General features: G+C 49.5%; 1 protein-coding gene and 1 long non-coding RNA gene across 5 annotated transcripts in view; one reads left to right on the top strand and one right to left on the bottom strand.

The window, feature by feature from the left end:
* Positions 1–19,130, bottom strand: part of Dpp3 (dipeptidyl peptidase 3) — a 30,372-nt gene that overhangs the window by 2,950 nt on the left and 8,292 nt on the right. For all 4 annotated transcript variants that reach the window (XM_052714432.1, XM_052714431.1, XM_052714433.1 and 1 more), the window contains exons 3-16: positions 17,070–17,159; positions 16,431–16,565; positions 15,715–15,789; positions 14,495–14,588; positions 11,557–11,687; positions 11,315–11,445; positions 11,182–11,240; positions 9,984–10,178; positions 9,713–9,825; positions 9,286–9,378; positions 7,836–7,898; positions 7,625–7,749; positions 7,397–7,517; positions 5,520–5,699 (exon numbers count right to left, since the gene is read on the bottom strand). In XM_052714432.1, the coding sequence (XP_052570392.1) occupies positions 5,520–5,699; positions 7,397–7,517; positions 7,625–7,749; positions 7,836–7,898; positions 9,286–9,378; positions 9,713–9,825; positions 9,984–10,178; positions 11,182–11,240; positions 11,315–11,445; positions 11,557–11,687; positions 14,495–14,588; positions 15,715–15,789; positions 16,431–16,565; positions 17,070–17,159 (1,605 nt within the window). The remainder of the gene's footprint in view (positions 1–5,519; positions 5,700–7,396; positions 7,518–7,624; positions 7,750–7,835; positions 7,899–9,285; positions 9,379–9,712; positions 9,826–9,983; positions 10,179–11,181; positions 11,241–11,314; positions 11,446–11,556; positions 11,688–14,494; positions 14,589–15,714; positions 15,790–16,430; positions 16,566–17,069; positions 17,160–19,130) is intronic.
* On the top strand, positions 205–4,377 carry LOC128095466 (uncharacterized). Its single transcript, XR_008213255.1, has 2 exons — positions 205–995; positions 1,177–4,377. It is a non-coding gene; the product is annotated as an uncharacterized LOC128095466 (long non-coding RNA).

Below are 19,130 nucleotides of genomic sequence, written 5' to 3'. Positions count from 1 at the left end.
CTAAATCCCCAACCCATAAGACTGTCTCAAAAACAAACAAACAGGCTGGGCGCGTGGTGGCACATGCCTTTGATCCCAGCACTCGGGAGGCAGAGCCAGGCAGATCTCTGTGAGTTTCGAGGCCAGCCTGGTCTACAGAGGAAGTTCCAGGACAGGCTCCAAAGCTACACAGAGAAACCCTGTCTCGGAAAAACCAAAAAAAAAAAAAAAAAAAAACCAACAAAAAACCAAAAACCAAAACAACAAAACCAAACCAACATCCTAGAATAAATATCCTAGATGGCTATTCCCACCCTGCTTTTTAAAGATAGAATCTCAATATGTAAACCAGGCTCACAACAGAACTGCTTCTGGCTTCTTCAGGTGAGATTAAAGGTATGTGGCAGAATGTCCGACAGCTAATTTTTAGAGGGCTGGTGTATATTAAGAGGTTTGGCTTTGGGGTTGAAGAGATGGCTCAATGGGTAAGAACGAGAAGCATGAGTTCAAATCTCCAGCACCCATGTGAAAAAGCTGGGCAGTGACACATGGCCCGTCATCCCAGGGCTGGGGGGAGGGGAGACAGGAGTGTCCCTGGGTCTTGCAGGCTGCCAGCCTTGCTCCAGGTTCAGTGAGGGACCCTGTTTCAAGAGGACATGGCAAGTGTGATGGAGCAGGACACACACGTGCATATGCCACACACACACCACACTCATATACACACACCCCCCAAATTAATTTAAATGAAAAATAAAGGAAGAGGTGGGGCTGTTAAGAGCATCCGGGCTCCCCCTTTGTGAACAGGATTAAGGCCCACACGAGGCACCCTTCCCTCCCACCAGCATAGGCTCTACTCCTGCACTGGCTTCTCACTGTCTCTCCCCAAGCTCAAGCTTCTGTTATATTAGACATTCTCACTCGCGGACACTGCCCAACTTCCCTTTTAACCTTTGTCTTAGTCAGCTTCAGACAGAGCCCCGTGGCACAGAACTTGCCTAGTGAGCCTGAAGTCCAAGGTTTCATTCTTTTTTTTTTTTTTTTTTTTGGTTTTTCAAGACAGGGTTTCTCTGTGTAGCTTTGTGCCTTTCCTGGAACTCACTTGGTAGTCCAGGCTGGCCTCGAACTCACAGAGATCCGCCTGGCTCTGCCTCCCGAGTGCTGGGATTAAAGGCGTGCGCCACCACCGCCCGGCCCAAGGTTTCATTCTTAATCTTGCCCCCCAACATTTTTTCTACTCCATTTTTTTCTTCTTATCTTCGGTTAGATCTACAATCTGTCCTTCCTATGAGCCTTCCTTTGTTCATCTCATTGGTTAGCTAGTTTATTTCAAGGAAATCTATTTAGTTCTTTATCAAAATGTATTTTTATGCTTACTTGGTGTGTGTGCACACGAAATCTGTGTATGTACAACTGGTGTGTGTGGGGGGGTCTGTCCTCTCCTTCCACCACACGGGCCCTGGAGGGTGACTCACATCACCTCTCTCACTTCTTGGTAATGTATGTTCATCAAGCCAACAAGCCAGACCTGAGAAGCTCAAACTGGAGAGTTAGTAACATGGATGCCAGAGGAGCCAGTGGTAGCAGGAGTGATTCAGGCAGGTACAGTCTCCTGGGAATGGGTCCTAGTACCATTGGTGGATAACAGAATCTGAATGTTCAAGGCCCTAATCCAAAATGGTGTGCTATATATGTATAACTTCCACACATCTTCTGGTACGGTACATTTTAAATCACATTTAGACTTTTTACAAATCTTAAAGATTTCTGTGTATGTGTTTGGTGTATATGCATGTGTGTTTGGTGTGTATGCATGTGTGTTTGGTGTGTATGCATGTGTGTTTGCATGTGTGTTTGGTGTATATGCATGTGTGTTTGGTGTATATGCATGTGTGTTTGGTGTGTGAGAGGAAGCCAGAGAAAGACGTTGTGCAACCTGCTCTCTCTCTTTCCACCCATTCCCTTGAAATGGGGTCTCTCACTAAACTTGGAGCTGGGCTGGCAGCCAGCAAGCCCAGCGGTCCTCCTGTCTCTGCCCCTCACAGTGCTGGGGTTACAGGTTTATGTAACCAGGCCTGGCTTTTCACATAGGTTCTGGGGATCTGAACTTAGGTCCTTACACTTGTGCAGCAAGCCTATTTCCCCTATGAGCCATCTCTTCAGCCCTACTTTTTTTTTTTGAGACAGAGCCTACATAGTGCACCCAGGTTGGCCTCAAACTCACCATGTAGTGAAGGATGACCCTAAATTCCTGATCTTTCAGCCTCTACCCCTGACTGCTGGGATCACAGGTCCGAGTCAACACTTTTATAGTTCTGAGGATGGGACCCAGGGCTTCATGTACACTAGGCAAGCACTCTACCAAAATGCCCTCTAACCCAGCCCATTACAGTACTATCATACCCAAGACAACGGAATGCTATGTATATGTAATTAGTTCTTATTCCATACTGTTTAGGGAATGACAAGAAAAATATTGTAGATGTCCAGTACGTATGAGATGATTCTCCTGAATATTTTTGCATGTGTGTAGTTGGTTGAATTTATGGATGTTATGGATGTGGAACTGGTGGATACAGAAATTGGAGTATAGGAATAACAAGAAGCAGGAAGTCCCCGGGGAAAATGAATAGTCCATGCCATGTCTGAATGTGGGACTACTACTCAGTTCCAGCCAGCTAGTCACATAAGAATGGAGCCCACTGTTGCCAGAGCTCCCAAGAAGTCACAGATAAAGGCACATACCTAACCTTTGTTAACAGCAGTAGGAAAAAAACATGGCTGACATAATACACAGCTGCATCAAAGATGACTTCATACTCTGTTTCTGGACACTCCTGAGGACATTGAACATGATGCTGCAAGAGTCCCCTGTAGAGGACTCAACTGGGTCACTCATGGTGGCAACACCTCTATGCCAGCACTAGGGAGAAAGAAGCAGGTCAGTCTCTGTGAGTTTGAGGGCAGCCTGGTCTACAGAGAGTTGTAGGCCAGCCAGGGCTACATAGTGAGACCCTGCTTAAAAAAAACAAAACAAAACAAAACAAAGGACCTACTGTAGTGATATACTGTGTACCCTACTAAACTTGCCTGGGGGATCAGAGGAGAGAGCCAGCCACTAGATTAAACATAGAGGCCAGACAGTGGTGGCACACACCTTTAATCCTAGTATCCGGAAGCACACACACCTTTAATCCCAGGAAGTGACGGCAGGGCGGAGAAAGATATATAAGGGGTGAGGAAACAGGAACTAAGGCAGTTCAGCTGAGACCCTTTTGCGTGAGGACTCAGAGGCTTTCAGTCTGAGGCAACAGGATTGGCTGAGGAGTTGGCAAGGTGAGGTTGGCTGTGGCTTGCTCTGCTTCTCTGATCTGTCAGCTTTCACCCCAATATCTGGCTCTGAGTATTTCTTTTTATTAAAAGACCATCTAAGATTCAAACAACAACCTACTGCCTCAGCCTCCTTGATTCCTACAGCTAATGCTTTGGGAACAGCTCCTTCTTTTTGCCATTAGCAGCAAAAATCTTCAATTTATTGAAAAGTTTCAAGCCGGTGCAGTGAGCTCCCAGAAGCAGTCAGCACGGTTTTCTCTCCCCAACACCTTCATAACTGCCCGTTACCACTAACTGAATTCCTGCCCTCACCTAGGTCTCCTTAGCTTTGCCAACTATGCCCCTTCTACCCCAGAACCCACCGAAGACACATTTTTAATCCAGTGGCTTTTATCCTTATTTACTTTTTGGTAGTGAAGGGATGAAACCCAGGGTCTCACATATATTTTAAGTATACACTCTACCTCCAGTCCCTAATTTAATTTTATTTTTAACTTTACAAGCATGTGCTTTAGCTGGGTGTGGTGGTGCGCACTTATAATCTCAGCACTTGGGAGGCAGAAGCAGAAGGATGACACAAGTTCAAGGCTAGCCTGGTCTACATAGGGAGTTCTAGGCCACCCAGGGATATACATGTATGACTCGGTCCCAAAAAAATTAAAAATAAATAAATAAATGAAAACGAAAAACAAAAATCAACAGAGCAGGTGGGATAGCCCAGCAGATAAACACAATCGTCATACAAGCCTGATGACCTGAGTTTGATTCCCCAAATCTGCATAAATGCAAAAGAGAATCAACTTCACAAATTATTTTTTACCTCTATACACACACTGTAGCACATGCACAACTCCTCAATATCACACACACACACAAGACAGGGTTTCTCTGTGTAGCCTTGGATATCCTGGAACAACTCATTCTGTAGACCAGGCTGGCCTGAAACTCACAGAGATCTGCCTGCCTCTTCCTCTCTCTCTCTCTCTCTCTCTCTCTCTCTCTCTCTCTCTCTCACACACACACACACACACACACACACACACACACACACACACACACACACACACATTTTTAAAAACAAAAATCACCCCAAACTCCCATGTTTTATGGAAAGACTCTTTAGATCCTTCCTGGAAACAGACAGGCATACAATCACAGATACTTTTATCCTAATTCAAAGAATCATAACTTTATGATTTATAATATATGTAGTGCTGAAAACACTCAGTATGTCCCTGTTCTAGTAGAAAGTACCATACTACAAATATAGGTTTTCCTCAGGGGCTGGAGAGATGGCTCAGTGGTTAAGAGCACTTGGCTGTTCTTCCAGATGTACCTGGGTTCGATTCCCAGCACCCACAGGCTGGCTTACAATTGTTACAGAATATTATTTTAAGGTGTGTTACATTTGTTTATGCTGTGGAACATTTGTTTAATGCTGCAAAGATGTGCTGCATTCTTTTATGTTGCATTTGTTTAACTTTGTAAAGCTGTGTTACTTTGCCTGTCTAGAACATCTGATGGTCTAATAGAGCTAAATGGCCAATAGCGAGGCAGGAGAAAGGATAAGTGGGGCTGGCAGGCAGAGAATAAACAGGAGGAGAAATCTGGGGAGAGAGAGATCTAGGAGTGAGGGAAGGAGGAGGACTCCAGGGCCAGCCATCCAGCTACACAGTGAGCCACAGAGTAAGAAGTAAAGAAAGGGATACAGGGTAAAGATAAAAGCCCAGAGGCAAAAGATAGATGGAATAATTTAGGTTAAGAAAAGCTGGCTAAAAATAAGCCAAGCCAAGCCCAGGCATTTATAAGTAAGAACAAGCCTCCATGTGTTTTATATTTATTTGGGAGCTGGGTGGCGGGCCCCCAAAATAGTCAAAGAGTAAAAAACACCAACTGCTCACAACTGTCTGCAACTCCAGGTCCAGGGAAATCAACACCCTCTTCCGGCTCTACAAGCATCGGCCGTTCCTTTCCAATCTCGCTCACCATCACACCCATACAGCTCTTTGCCATGGCATCTTTTGCATTCATGGATGAATGTCTGCATTCCTTTATGAGCATGTGAGAAACTACTCATCGCTTATTCTCAGTCACTAGAGACGTGCTGGGTGAAGGGACCAGCCAGGAGGTTAAGCGGTACTAACAGAATGAGGGAATGAGGGAGGGCCAGAGAAGAGGCTGGAGGGGGTCAAGGTGAGACTTCCACTTACCTGGAGTCTGCGTAGGAACCGCTCCAAGGCAGGTCTGCCCACTGACCGGATCTTGCTGCGGTCCAAGTGGACACGGGCATCTGGGCGCCCATCAGAGCCTGTGGTAGGAGTGACGGTAACGAGTCCTTCGCCAGCCTCCAGCAAAACCCTCAGGATCACAAACCGGGCCTGCATGTGGGCCTATCAAGGCCAGGGAAAGAGGTCATGTGTAGCCTACTCAGTGCCTGAGGCAAAGCTTGTTAGCGTGTTCGCCATGCTGTCAGCTGTCACCGTCCATTTACTCCCTCCTTCTGCTCCCCTCCCCCAATCCTTCCTTCCTTCTCCCCAGCCTGTTCACTGGGGCAGGCTGTGTAAGCAGGGTCTGGTGCTCTATCTACACCCCTCATCACGTGCCACAGCTCTTGATGCTCCAGACAGCAGCGACTCCTGGGGTCCCCTCACTATCAAGACCCTGAGGACTCTCTTTCCCAATCTCTTTTGTTTTTGTTTTGTTCGAGACGGTTTCCCTGTGTAGCCTTGGCTGTCCTTGATCTGTACACCAGGCTGTCTTTGAACTCACAGAGATCCTCCTGCCTCTGCCTCCCTAATGCTGGGATTAAACCACTATCGGCCGGCTCCTTCCTAGTCTTCTTCATGTTCAGCAATGGAACCAAGCAGGCATCATTATCCCCTCTTTTACATATGACAAAACACTGAGGCCCAGAAGTGAAGAAGTGACTGGCCAAAGTCACACAGTGGCTGAAGGGACAGTCAGGGTCAGACCTCAGTCCAGACTCTAAAATGTATTTCCTTTTATCTGTGTATGTATGCACACACACATGATTTTCTTTGTCTTTCTCTCTTTAGTTTTTCAAAAACTTGTTTGATTTTTATTTTACATACATAGGTGTTCTGCTTACATGTATGTGTACCACATATATGCAGTGTCTGTGGAATCCAGGAAAAAGGTTGGATTCCTTGGAACTGGAGTTATAGGCAATTCTTAGCTGTCAAGTGAGTGCTGGGAATTGAACCTGGGCCCTCTGAAAGAGCAGCCAGTGCCCTTAATCACCGAGCCCTCTCTCCAGCTCTCTTTTCTCTTTTGTGATGGCGTCTTGCTATGTTGCCCAGGCTTCTCAGGAACTTCTGAGTTCAGGTAAAACTCCTGTCTCCGATTCCCCCAGTAGCTGCAAGGTCTTATAGTGCAGACCCTTTGATGACATGTACTGCCTCCTCAAACTGTATTTACTTGATTTTGCTTAAAAAAAAAAGGGGGGGGGGCAGCAAACTGGCTTGATGAGTACGCACTTGCCGTACGGGCCTGACAGCTTGATGAGTATGCACTTGCTGTATGGGCCTGACAACTTGAGTTTGACTCCCAGGACTCATAAACTGGAAGGAGAGAACTAACTCTACACACACAAATAATAAATTAAAAAAAAAATTAAATCACTGTTGATTACCATAGTTTCAAACTACATGTTGGTCAGGTGTAGTGGCACATGCTTTTAATCCCAGCACTCTGGAGGCAGAGGCAGGTGGATCTCTGAGTTCAAGGCCAGTCTGCCCTACAGAGAGAGTTCCAGGACAGCCAGGGCTACACAGGGAAACCCTGTCTTGAAAAACACAAAACAACCAAACAACAACAACAACAAAAAAACAAACCAAAAAACAAAACAACCTCCCCCCCAAATGGCTAAGAAGGAAGTGCATGAATTTGGACCCTGACTTTTTTTCTAGCAGAAATGCAATGGGTGGGGTTGTCCCACCAACAGTAGAGTCTGGGGTTGGAGTTTCTGCCTTAGGAAGTGCACCTGTCCCATCCCTGCCCCCAGAATCCTCACAGTGGCCACGTGCAAGCTCCCTCTCTATCCTGAAGGTGGCTCCTCCCATCTCACCTGTCGCCAGTTGGCCGCCTCTGGAGTGTAGAACTCCAAAGCCAACAGCCCAGCCCGAACCATGTTGAGCCAGTTTACGTAGATGACATCTTCTGCATCAGCTCCCTCAAAGCCAAAGATCCTGGTGGAGGGGAGACAGGGATGATCCAATTAGCCCTACGCTCCAGCACCCTCAGAGCTGCCCAGTGTAGGGACTCGGCCACCACCCCTCCAGCCCACTGTTCCTACTCCAGCACTTGGGGGTTGAGGCAGAGGTAGAGGCCCACACTCTCGGCCCGGCACTCTTCGTAGCTGGAGGCAATGGTGCTGAATTTGCTATCCCATGTCTCTCCACTCCGGTACCAGCTCTGAATCTAGAAGGATGACCCAGGACCCAGGAATCAGGCCCCCGCCTGTGTCCCCCATCCCAGCAGCCTGGCTCCATGGATGCTCTGCTCACCTGCTCCCCAGTCTCTGGGTTGGTCACTGTATCCTGGTCAAAGTTGAATGCACCTTTCTCATCCTGTAGAAGAAGGGTCATGAATGTTGGGGTAGGCTAGGGGACAGTGTCCCTGGGCAGAATCTAAGTGGCTCAGAAAGACAAGGAAAGGGATCAGTCAGGCAGGAACCATGAGTACACCGTTACACTAATGCCTGCAACCCTCAGAGCTCTGTGATGCCAACCACCTCCTCAGATCCCTCAGCAGAAGAGGAACCACCCACTCACTTCACTGTACAGAGAGGGAAATGGGTCCAGACAAGGGAGGGACCACCTGAAATTTTGAACCCAGACTACCTGGACTGTGTGGGAGAACCCCGATGGGCAGGCCAAAGAGCTTGCCTCTCTCCATGTGTCATGGCCCCAACACTCATGCTGCCAGCATGACCCCCCCACACACACCCCACACGCCCGCCACATGCCAGGAATCTTTCATGTATCACACATTCATTCCTCACAGCCACCGCCTGGAGAAAGGCTCCACCCTCACCACATCACAGGTGGGAAAACTGAGGCTCAGAGACCAAGAGCCCCCAAACGGAATCGGGCTGCATAACCTGCCTCCTAACACTCACACATGTTTGCTAAAACCCTACTGTGCAGGGCTTACGCCTCACCTCCTCTTTTATCTTCACAATAGTTCATGTGATGGTGTCAGAAATTCCATTGTACAGATGGGTCTACTGAGGCCCGGCCAGAAGAAAAGTATTTAAGACCATGGCCTGAATAGAGACTGGATGAGACACCATGCTGGGCTGCTATCTCTTCAGCTGCTTCCCAGATTCTCTTGACTTACCAGGTCCAGGTCCAGCCCTCCCTCAACTAGAGAGGCAGTCCCAGCCATGGGAGCAGGCCCAACCCAGAACACCATTCTCGCTGGTAGTCCTTAACCTCCTCGGGATAGTTCAGCTATGTGGCTCCACACTGCGAGCCCACGAGCTTCCTTAGCCTGCTGGGAAGACTGTCAGCCCTTTCCATGTTCCCCAAGTGAAAGCCAAGGGCTCTAGGCACTGTGACCAGTAGGGAAAGGAAAGTGCTCCGGGGAGACAGTCCCTTAAGTAGAAAACACTTGGCTTGAGCCCCCTCCCCCGAATTGCTCCAGGAGCCCAGATGACTGAATAGGTAAAGAGGGCTCTCTTTAGTGGTGGGTGACTGCTGACCAAGAGGGACTGCTGGGCTCCGGCCGGGGAAGCTCCCCTTAAAGGTATGACTCAGGTGGCCCCCAGACAGAGACGGGGGGGGGGGGGGGGGGGGGGGGGCAGTCTCTGCCGCTGCCTTGCCAAGGCTGTGACACGTCTCTGCGCCTGAATCCTGTACTTTTCCAGATCCTGAAGGGAGCTGTACTGCCCTGGAAATGAACAGCTTCCCTGTGCGTGCAACAGGTCAAAAGGTCCCTGCTGGCCCTTCTTACCTGCACGAAGAGCTTGCCGCTGCCATGGCCCAACAGCTCGTGTAACCCCACCTGTACGTCAAAGGACGGCCCCTTCCAGCGGATATACAGGTCCTACCAAGACAAACGCAGACCCCACTGGTCACCATTTCACCGTGGGCACATAGTACACCAGGCCTCTCAGCAAGGCTGAGGCCCATGTGGGGAATGTGCTTTCTGGAAGCCAAGCTAACTCCATTCCACACACGAGGAGAGACCCAACTCAAACTCACAGTGACCCAGGGGGAGGACCTGCCTCCACGGTGCACCCTGTGAGGAGATGAAAGCCCCTCAGGGACAAAGGGTCAACGGCAGGAGAGCGGCTAGGCCAGACCAAAGCTGGACTCTGACCTTGCCACAGTGCTGGTCCAGGTAGCCTAGCCCCAAGCCTCAGCCAGCCAGTGCTTACCTTGTCCTCTTCCTCCAAGAACGTGAGTTTCTCCCGCTTCGTGGCATAGGCCACAGCCAACACATTGCCGAGAGACACATTCTTAAAGCCTTCAGTCTGTCTCAGGTCATCATCTAGAAGATAAGGAAGAAAGCTGACACAGGGAAGAGCAGAGGTCAGGGGGAGAGAGAGAAGGGTGAGCGGCAAAGGGCAGTTTGTGGGGAGAAATGTGTGTGGAGGGGAGGAATATATGGGGACTTCCTGGAACTGGGAGGGTAGGGAGGGAGCTCACAGTTGGGGATGTTGATGCCCGCAGGGATGCCGGAGCCAGCAAAGGTGAGGACGTCCAGGGAGGTGAAGTCAGGGGTGAGGAATTTGTCCTTCTCAAAGGCCGGAGGCCAGGGCAACTCCTTCAGCAGCTGCTCAGCACTTGCCACCAGCCGCTCAAACTTGGCACTCATGGCTTTGTTCACCATGGCCACGAAACCTGCCAGGAGGTGGGGCTATGGTTTGGCAGCATCCTGGGATCCCACTGCACCCTACCCAGTTCCTCCAGCCATCGCATGTACAGTGAACACTGCTGTGTGCAGCAGCACTATGCTGGCTGCTGGGGACTGCAAGGTCTCAGGTCCCAGGTCCCAGGCAGGAAAGCTGCAGGCATGTGAATTCCTTCATGTTCCCATGAACTCAGGTCTGAGCCGCCTATGTTCCCCGGCATTTTCCTCTCTACTGCCAAGCTAATCCCTGGCTTAGCAACTCAACATTCAGCCTCTCTACACAGAATGAGGAGAAGGAGAGCAGGCAGAGACCCGTCTGAATCCTCCGGCAAGGTGGGACGGGGACCGAGGCAGTCTGCCGTCAGCTGGGGATGGCGGCTGCATCAGTCTCCAGGGAGAGGCACATCCCCTCCTGGCTGGTGAGCGCATCACTACACACAAGACTCCATGCTGCCCAGAGGTCTGACTACTTGGCATCACAGAACAGACGGGCAAATCCAGAGTAAGAAATCAAGTTTGTCGCCGGGCTGTGGTGGCGCACGCCTTTAATCCCAGCACTCGGGAGGCAGAGCCAGGCGGATCTCTGTGAGTTCGAGGCCAGCCTGGACTACCAAGTGAGTTCCAGGAAAGGCGCAAAGCTACACAGAGAAACCCTGTCTCGAAAAAAAAAAAAAAAAAAAAAAAAGAAATCAAGTTTGTCTATCTGTCCACCTAGAGCCTTGCCAAGTCAGGCATAAAAGGCCAAACAGCCAAATGGCTCAGTCAGGGTACCTGGACTCGGCCACCACTATGGTAAAAGCCTCATGTGATGGCTCAATGAGACAATGTGGGTTAACTTTGTGCTACACAAGGCCTGGATGTCACAAGTCCGCTGCCCCAGGGCTGCTGTTTACTCTAGGAGGAAGGACAGAACCCTCGAGGGAGAATGGGAGTGTGAACTTGGACCTGTACAAAAGGGAGTTCCACCCAACCTTCCCCTCCACGAGAAGTTACCTTCAAACTCTCCTCGGGAGCCAAAGGGATCACGGTAGCTCTCAATGAAACCAATGTAACTAGAGGAGAGAAGGGGAGAGATGGAGGAGATCTGGCAGAAGGCATGGAAGGGGAGCAAAGGCTGGCCCCTCACCTCTCTACAATGGGGCCTTTGTCCTGAATCCAGAAGCGAGAGCCCCTCTTATGGGCCTCAATGGAGCCCTGGGTGAAGCTCTCCATGTACTGGGCCAGCATCTGCTCCTGGTGGCTGTTGGCTGCATACGCCTAGGGGTAGAAGAGCTCTGGTCAGCCTTGGACCATCCACCTTTGCTGCCCAGAAGGGCTGTAAGTGCCCCCCCCCCCCGCCCCCCGCCACCAGGTTCCAGCCAGACCTACCTTGGCTTTCTCCAAGTGTTCTACCACCTTCTGGAGGATGGGAGCATAGTCCCCCCGGGTGACTTGGAAATGGCTCCCCTGGAATTCATAGCTCTTTAGCTTGGAAGTCAATTCAGAATCGAGAGCAGGGTCTAAGGAATGAAGAAACACTCAGGGAAAAGGCCAGGCCAGGCCAGCCCAGCAGGCTCTTCACTCTGGCCCACTAAGAACTTCAAAGGCTCCCCACTGCCGACAGAAATTAGGATAACTTCTCTTCTTCAAACACGCATGCATACACTAGGGGGTAGGGATGTGGCTCAGTTGACAGAGAGCTTGCGTAGCATGCACAAAGCCCCAGGTTTGATACCTAGTACTGCATAAACTAGGCAAGGTGCACATATGTAATCCTCCTGTTTGGGAAGTGGAGGCAGGAGGATCACACTGAGTTTGAGACCAGCCTGAGCTAGAGTGAGACCTTGTCTCAAAAAGCACAGGGCCTGGAGACATGGCTCAGAGGGTACAGGTTCCAACCATCAAGCCTGATGACCCGAGTTTAATCCCTAGTTTGTCCTCCGCATGGTGAGAGGACAGAGTCAACCTTTGTGGATCGTCCTCAGACTTCTATTCCAGGACACGTGTGCACACGCTGAATGTTAAAAGGAGAAGAAACAGCAAAGCAGCGGGGTGTGTACTGCACACCTGCACCACCGTCAGCTGGAAGTAGACATGGGAAGATGAGGAGCTGAAGGGCCTCTCAGGTCCGCTGTGAGTCTAGGCTATCCTTAAAGACTACAGAAGACCCTATCTCAAGAAAACAAAAAATAACCCCCACAAAACCCCAATACTCCGTACATACACACACCAAGAGTTATGACGGGCACAGTAGTGTATACCTGTATTCCCATCAGACTAGCCTGAACTACAAAGTTAGACTCTGTCCTAAGAAATAATAACGGGACTAGGGAGATGGCTCAGTGGTTACGAGTACATATTGCAAGCCAGGCGGTGGTGGTGCATGCCTTTAATCTCAACACTTGGGAGGTAGAGGCAGGCCGATCTTTGTGAGTTCAAAGCCAGCCTGGGCTACAGAGTGAGTTCCAGGAAAGGTACAAAGCTACACAGAGAAATTCTGTCTCAAAAAACCAAAAAAAAAAAAAAAAAAAAAAGAATACATATTGCTCTTGCAGGACAGTGGTGGCACACACCTTTAATCCCATCACTCAGGAGGCAGAGGCAGGCAGATCTCTTAGTTGAAGGCCAGCCTGGTCTACAAAGCAAGTTCTAGGACAGCCAAGGCTACACGGAGAAACCCTGTCTTGAAAAAAAAAAAAAACAAAAAACAAAAAAGAGTATATATTGCTCTTGTGGAAGATCCACGTTCAGTTCCAACATCCATATCAGGTGTATTATGGTCATCTGTAACTCCAGTACCACAGGATCTGACACCCTCTCCTGGCCTCCTCGAGTACCTGCACGTACACGGTGCACAGAAACTCACACAGGCACACACACTATACACATAAAGAAAAAATAGGAAGAAATAAACCTTTGAAAAAAATGAATTAAAAAAAGAGCCACATCTCAAAAACTATGAGAGCTGAGTGTAACTGGGAACAGGAGCTGATAACGACAGGAACTTGTATACAAGGAAGGGACCACTAGCCAAGGAACACAGACATAGTCTTCTAGAAGCTGGAAAAGGCAAGTTTTCGGTACTTGGAACAGAATCCCGGGCCTGGAGCACGCTAGGCCAGTGCTCTTCCCACGATCCACATTCCCAGTCCCAAAGCCAGTCTTGGCCGCTGTTCTACCCTGCGACCTGTGTGGTTGGTATGTTCCAGTTTCTACACCAGCGTGATCCCCTTCTGTTTCCCAGACCTGTGTCCCTTTGCTTTCTTTTTAAAGATTTATTTGTCGTTATTTTGTGTATATGGTGAATGCTTGCATATATATATATATATATATATATATATATATATATATATATATATATATATATATATATATATATAATCTGTGCACCACATTCACGCCTGGTACCTAGGAAAGCCAGAAGAGAGTGTTGGGTGCTCTGACACTGGAGTTACGGCTGGCCTGATGTGGGTGCTTGGAACCAAGCACAGGTTCTCTAGAAGAGCAGGGAGAACTCTGAACCACTGGGCCATCTCTCTAGCTGATGTGTCCTTTTTTTTTAGTCAAAACAGACTTCGTGCTATCCCCTAAGCTTTTCCATCACCCTGCAGTGGCTCATACGTTACCTCTATCTGGAGTGCCTATGGTATGTCTATTCACTATATACCCCACACCCCCACACTGAGTACCTGAGTACTATCAAGCACTAGGCACTGGGAAAGACAATGACAGAAACAAATGGTCCATTCTAGCAGAGGGCCTGTCGTCAAGACACAGAAGATCAAATAGGAAACTACTGGGAGAGCTGGGAAAGGTCCCTAAAAAAGTGCCATCCACATCCAGCCATGAGATGGAGAGGAGTTGGCTGGGTAAAGATGAACTAGGCTAGAAGTTGTTCTGAGCAGGAAGTGGGCAACAAATTGTATGAAGCCTTGGTAACAAGATGTACAAATCAGGAGCTGGAGAATGTGGCTGGAGGCTGGGGACTGGCTGGGGATGTGGACGGGCAAAAAACAGCTAGCAAAGGGCAACAGAGGGGCCTAAATGTATTCACTCTCCTTGCTCTGTAACAGGCCCCACTGCTGCCTCACCCTGTCTGAGTTTCTGAGGAGATGCTGACCTCGCTCTGGGGTGGGCTTGAGACCAGGTAGAGCCCATCAGAGCCCTGTCCCTTGTCCATCACGCACGCCAAAACGAGTCGAGAGCCACTCTTTTGCTGTATGAAGAGACAACCGGGACCCAAGGACTCTTTCTGCTGGAGGAGCCGGGCTGCTGCCCTGAGCCACCTGTGTTAGGTGGCTGACATCACACTGGGGCCCGAGCGCACCTGTGTTGAGCACTGAGGCCAGTCGCACTTCATAGTGGGACTTCCCTTCCGGGTCGACCACCTTGAAGAGCCGTGTGTTGTATGCACTGAGGTTCTGGAAAAGACCAGAGCAGGGTTTAAGGGATAGGGAGATCAGGGAGACTGGGGAGGGTGGAGGAGTGGCCATCCCATGGACAGCAGTGAGGCAAAGGAGGCCGGGGCTTCCCTGAGGAACCTTCCCAAGCCTACCAGGAGAGGACAGGCAGGCCAGCCAGGGATGGCTGTCATGCACTGCTCCACACACTAAATGCTAACTTAAAAAAAAAAAAAAAAATACTGAGCAGTGCACGCCTTTAATCCCAGGAGGCAGAAGCAGGCAGATCACTGTGTGTTCAAGGCCAGTCTGGTCTACTGAGTGAGACCCTGCCTCAAAACACTACACTAAAACTAAATTAAACTAAACTAAACTAATACACTGGGGCTGAGAGATGGCTCAGGAGTTACAGGAGCTTATGCATTGCTTTTGCAGAAGACCCAGGTTTGGTTCCCAGCACCTACATGGTGGCTTGGCTCACAACCATCTCCAAGTCCAGCCCTAGGATAGCCAAGGGCTCCTGAAATAAAGGTGGCGGCACACATTACACACATTCAGACGCACACACACATACAAAATATAATAAACAGATTTTTTAATTAAAAAATTATACATATTATATATACATATGGTCCACACATGTGCCACAGTGCTTGTGTGAAGGTCTCAGAATAATTTAGGGACTATGTAGCTCCCAGAGATCAAACTCATGTCGTTGGCTTACTGGCCAGCACCTTCACCCACTGAACCACTCACCATCCCTGTGAGCGGTAACTTTTACTAAGCATCAGTTTGACCGTGTGAGGCACAGAGGCACCCCGGCTAGCTCTTAGCTGTGTGAGATGGACTTGGGAAACAGCCGCACAGTTGGCAAGTGGCTGAGGAACACAGGCCCCCAGGAGCCCCATCTTGGAAGTGTGGGAATGGCAGGGGTGAATGCATCCTGGCACACATGTAACTTCTTTGTCTCCCTGACTGGCACAGCCTTACCTCACGCACAAAGATTCCTTAAGTCTTTTCTACCTCAAGGACCCAAGGTGCCCACATGTCTTTTGAGTTCAAGCTGGGACCCAAGAACAGGTGCCCATGGTGAAGGGACAGGGACAAGGAGCCCCAAACTAGTGTCCCAAATCGCCCATTCCCAAACCTGAGAGTCCAGAAAGTCCTGGGCCAGCTTAGCATCCTCCATGGTACAATTCCCAGAGAAATAGGTGGTGACTCCCTGTTGGGGAAGAGACAGTGAGAAAGGGGTGTGAGTGCAGTTACTGAGGGATCGGGGGACCCCATCCGGCAGCGGATGGCTCCCTTCCTAGGCTCGCTGCACCTCCTCCCAGCACCTCCACCCTGGCCATCTACTTCCAGGGGGAAGAGTTGTAAAACAGATTATCATCTTGGACATTTCTTATGTTTTTTCTCCTGTGAGACAGGGTCTCACTATGCAGCCCACACTGGTCTCACACAACCATCCTGACTCAGCCTCCTGAGCTGGGATTACAGGTTTGTGCCACCATGCCTAACTCAGTCTTTCCTCCAGCTTGGCCCCACCCCTCTGCCCATGCAGCCCAAGCAGTCCCTAGAGGCAGGGACCCTTGAGCCCCCTACATCCTTCCCTCCTAGACTCCCTTCTCCACCTAGTTCTTCTTTCCTTCCTTCTTCGTGCACCCACATCCAGAAGGCAGGTAAGACCTGGAAAAACATTCTAGAATCATTCCATCCAGTTCCCTTCCCATTTTACAGATGACAAGCAGGCCTGTGATACCAAGTGGCTTTAGCTAGAGAGAGGAAGAGCCCCTGCTTCCCATCATACCAAGCAGTCTCAAGGATGCCCTCCAGTCTACCAAGCTCTTGCATGGTGGGACTCACCTCATTGCCCAGCCCTAGGTGTCGAAGCTTTGGCTCCAGAGAGAACATAAGCTCCCCACAGGTCTGCCAGAGGTCCCTGACTTCTGGCTGCTGCTGGGCAGCCTTACTTCCCAGGATCACACGTTCGAGCTTTTCCTGCAAGGAAAAAGGAAGTCACTGGCCTGCCCACATGCCCTTCAAACATCCAGTACCTCCTTCCACTTGAACCTAAGACCTCATAGTATAGCCCAGAGAACAGCAGCATCAGCAAAAACTGAGAAGAGCAGAGTCTCAGGCTACCACGGACCTGCTCAATCAGACACTGCATGAACATCACCAGGCCACTTGTACAGGTGTTAACATCTGAGAAATAGTAGTGCATGGGCGCTGCCTATTCCCAGGGGTGACCAGCAGGCATCTAACAGTTCACATTTACACAACCCGTCCTTGACCGACTCTCAGATCAGCAGTCTGAAAGGGTTGTACTCTTCCTTTATGTGTGTGTCTGCAGCCCTTGGGGATGCTGAGTGGCACCCACGGTCACAGTGTCCCACTGACAGGGATAGGGCTTAAGTCTGCACCTTTGACTCCAACCAAGGTCCCTTCTACATTCTCCAACCACAGCCCACCTCCGCCTCCTGGCCACTCTCCCCAACTCACCTTGGGCAGGTTAGGAACAAACTTGGTGTCACCGAAGGACTTATAGTTGCCCATGTTGGCGTAGACCCCTGCAGCATAGACCAGGAATGCCTGGGGAATGGAGGCCACATAGTATCAAACACCTGAGAAGCACCGCCCTTTCGACTTCAGGAAAATGTCAGCCTGAGACCAGAACACCAGGGCATACCAGTGTGGAAGAGGCTGGGCAATCTCTGGGCAGAACCCTGATCCTAGGAGGCCCCAGTCTGGCCCAATTTGTTGTCACAGATCAAATTCACCCTGACCCCACTATGTAGACAAACTGGTTTCAGCAGCTAGCAAATACACCTAGGGTGGAGAGAGCAGGAACCTGCTTCCCACAGCTCCAAGGGTAGGCATGCAAGCTGCTAGGCCAGTGAGAGAATCACCTTCTCTTGCTATAGGCTGAACTAAATAAAACAGTCAAGCTGGCTAACATCACCATGTTCTATTACCAGAATGGTTAGAGAACGCTGAGAGATGAAGATCCCATCTCAATAGCACTGAACAACTGAATCCAAGGGCACCTGAAGCCTCTTCTAGCCTGGACCTTACACTTATGTGAGCTAATAATTCTTTTGCCTTTTTTTTTTTTTTTGAGACAGGGTCTCATTAGGTAGCCCTGGCTGTTCTGGAACTCACTCTGTAGACCAGGCTGGCCTCGAACTAAGAGACCCGCCTACCTCTGCCTCCCAAGTGCAGAGATAGACGTGTGCCACCACCACCCAGCTATAATGCTTTCTTTTTTTTTTTAATTTATTTATTTTAAATTTATGTATTTATTATGTACACAGAAGAGGGTGCCAGATCTCATTGCAGATGGTTGTGAGCCACCATGTGGGTGCTGGGAATTGAACTCAGGACCTCTGGAAGAGCAGTCAGTGCTCTTAACCTCTGAGCCATCTCTCCAGCCCGTATAATGCTTTCTTTGAGTCACTTTGTATTGAGCTTCTGCTACTTTTGAGCAAAAGAATCCCATTGAAAATAGTTGACACTTGGGTAGTACTTCCCACTGACAGGCATTTCCGCAGAGATCTGCTCTTTTAAACAAGTCAAGCTGGCCCAAAGACAGGAAGCATTAGCCACAGTTCAAAAGAGGTGAAAAAACAATAACCTTGGCTCAGTCTGAGCCTTTCCTTTTCCTTACAGAAAATCAGGGCCCAGTCCACACACTCCCGGTGGGAACACGACATGTTGAAGCATTTTTCAAAAACATTTTATTTGGAGAAAGGGTCTCACTAGGTAGCCCTGGCTTGTCTAGAGTTCAATATGTAGATCAGACTGGTCTTGAACGCACAGAGACCTGCCTACCTCTGCTTCCCCAGTGTTAAGACTAAAGGTGTCCACCACACGTGGCCTTAGAAGATAATTTAACAGAATCAGCTCATTATAAATGTGCAGAGCCTTCAACCCAGCATTTCTACTTCCACAAACAGTTCCTGCCCACACACTTATACAAGGAGGAGCATGTGGCACGGCCTGCAAGAAAAAGTAGAAACCGTCTCAAACGTCCAACGTTAAAAAACAAAAACTAATCTGATTACAGTGTACACTGCTGGGGAGTGCTTCACAGCCAATAAAAGGACACGGATGCATATATACTCTCTGGAAGTTCTCCAGGACACAGAGATCTGCAAAAGAGGCAGTATACAGAACACTGAGAACACGATGGACCTGAGTTTGAATACCCAGCACTCACATAAAAATGTCAGGCATGGCCGTGCACGCATGTGAGTTCAGCACTGGGAAGGTGGGTGTGTACACAGGCTATCCTGGGAGCTTTATAGTCAGTCAACAAGCTTCGGTTCCGTATGAGACCCTGTTTGGGGGCCAGAGGGATGACTCAGTAATTAAGAGCTCTCCCAGAGGACCCGAGTTCGGTTCCCAGCATCCATGTGAGGTGGATCCAATGCCTCTTGCTTCTGAGGCATTTAAAACTCTCTCTCTCTCTCTCTCTCTCTCCCTCTCTCTCTCTCTCTCTCTCTCTCTCTCCGTCTCTCTCTCTCTCCGTCTCTCTCTCTCTCTCTCTCTCTCTCTCTCTCT

This window comes from Peromyscus californicus, unplaced genomic scaffold (assembly GCF_007827085.1).
Source record: "Peromyscus californicus insignis strain IS unplaced genomic scaffold, ASM782708v3 Scaffold_4__1_contigs__length_199733344, whole genome shotgun sequence".
NCBI lineage: Eukaryota > Metazoa > Chordata > Mammalia > Rodentia > Cricetidae > Peromyscus > Peromyscus californicus.
This window is presented reverse-complemented; position numbering and strand designations above follow the sequence as displayed.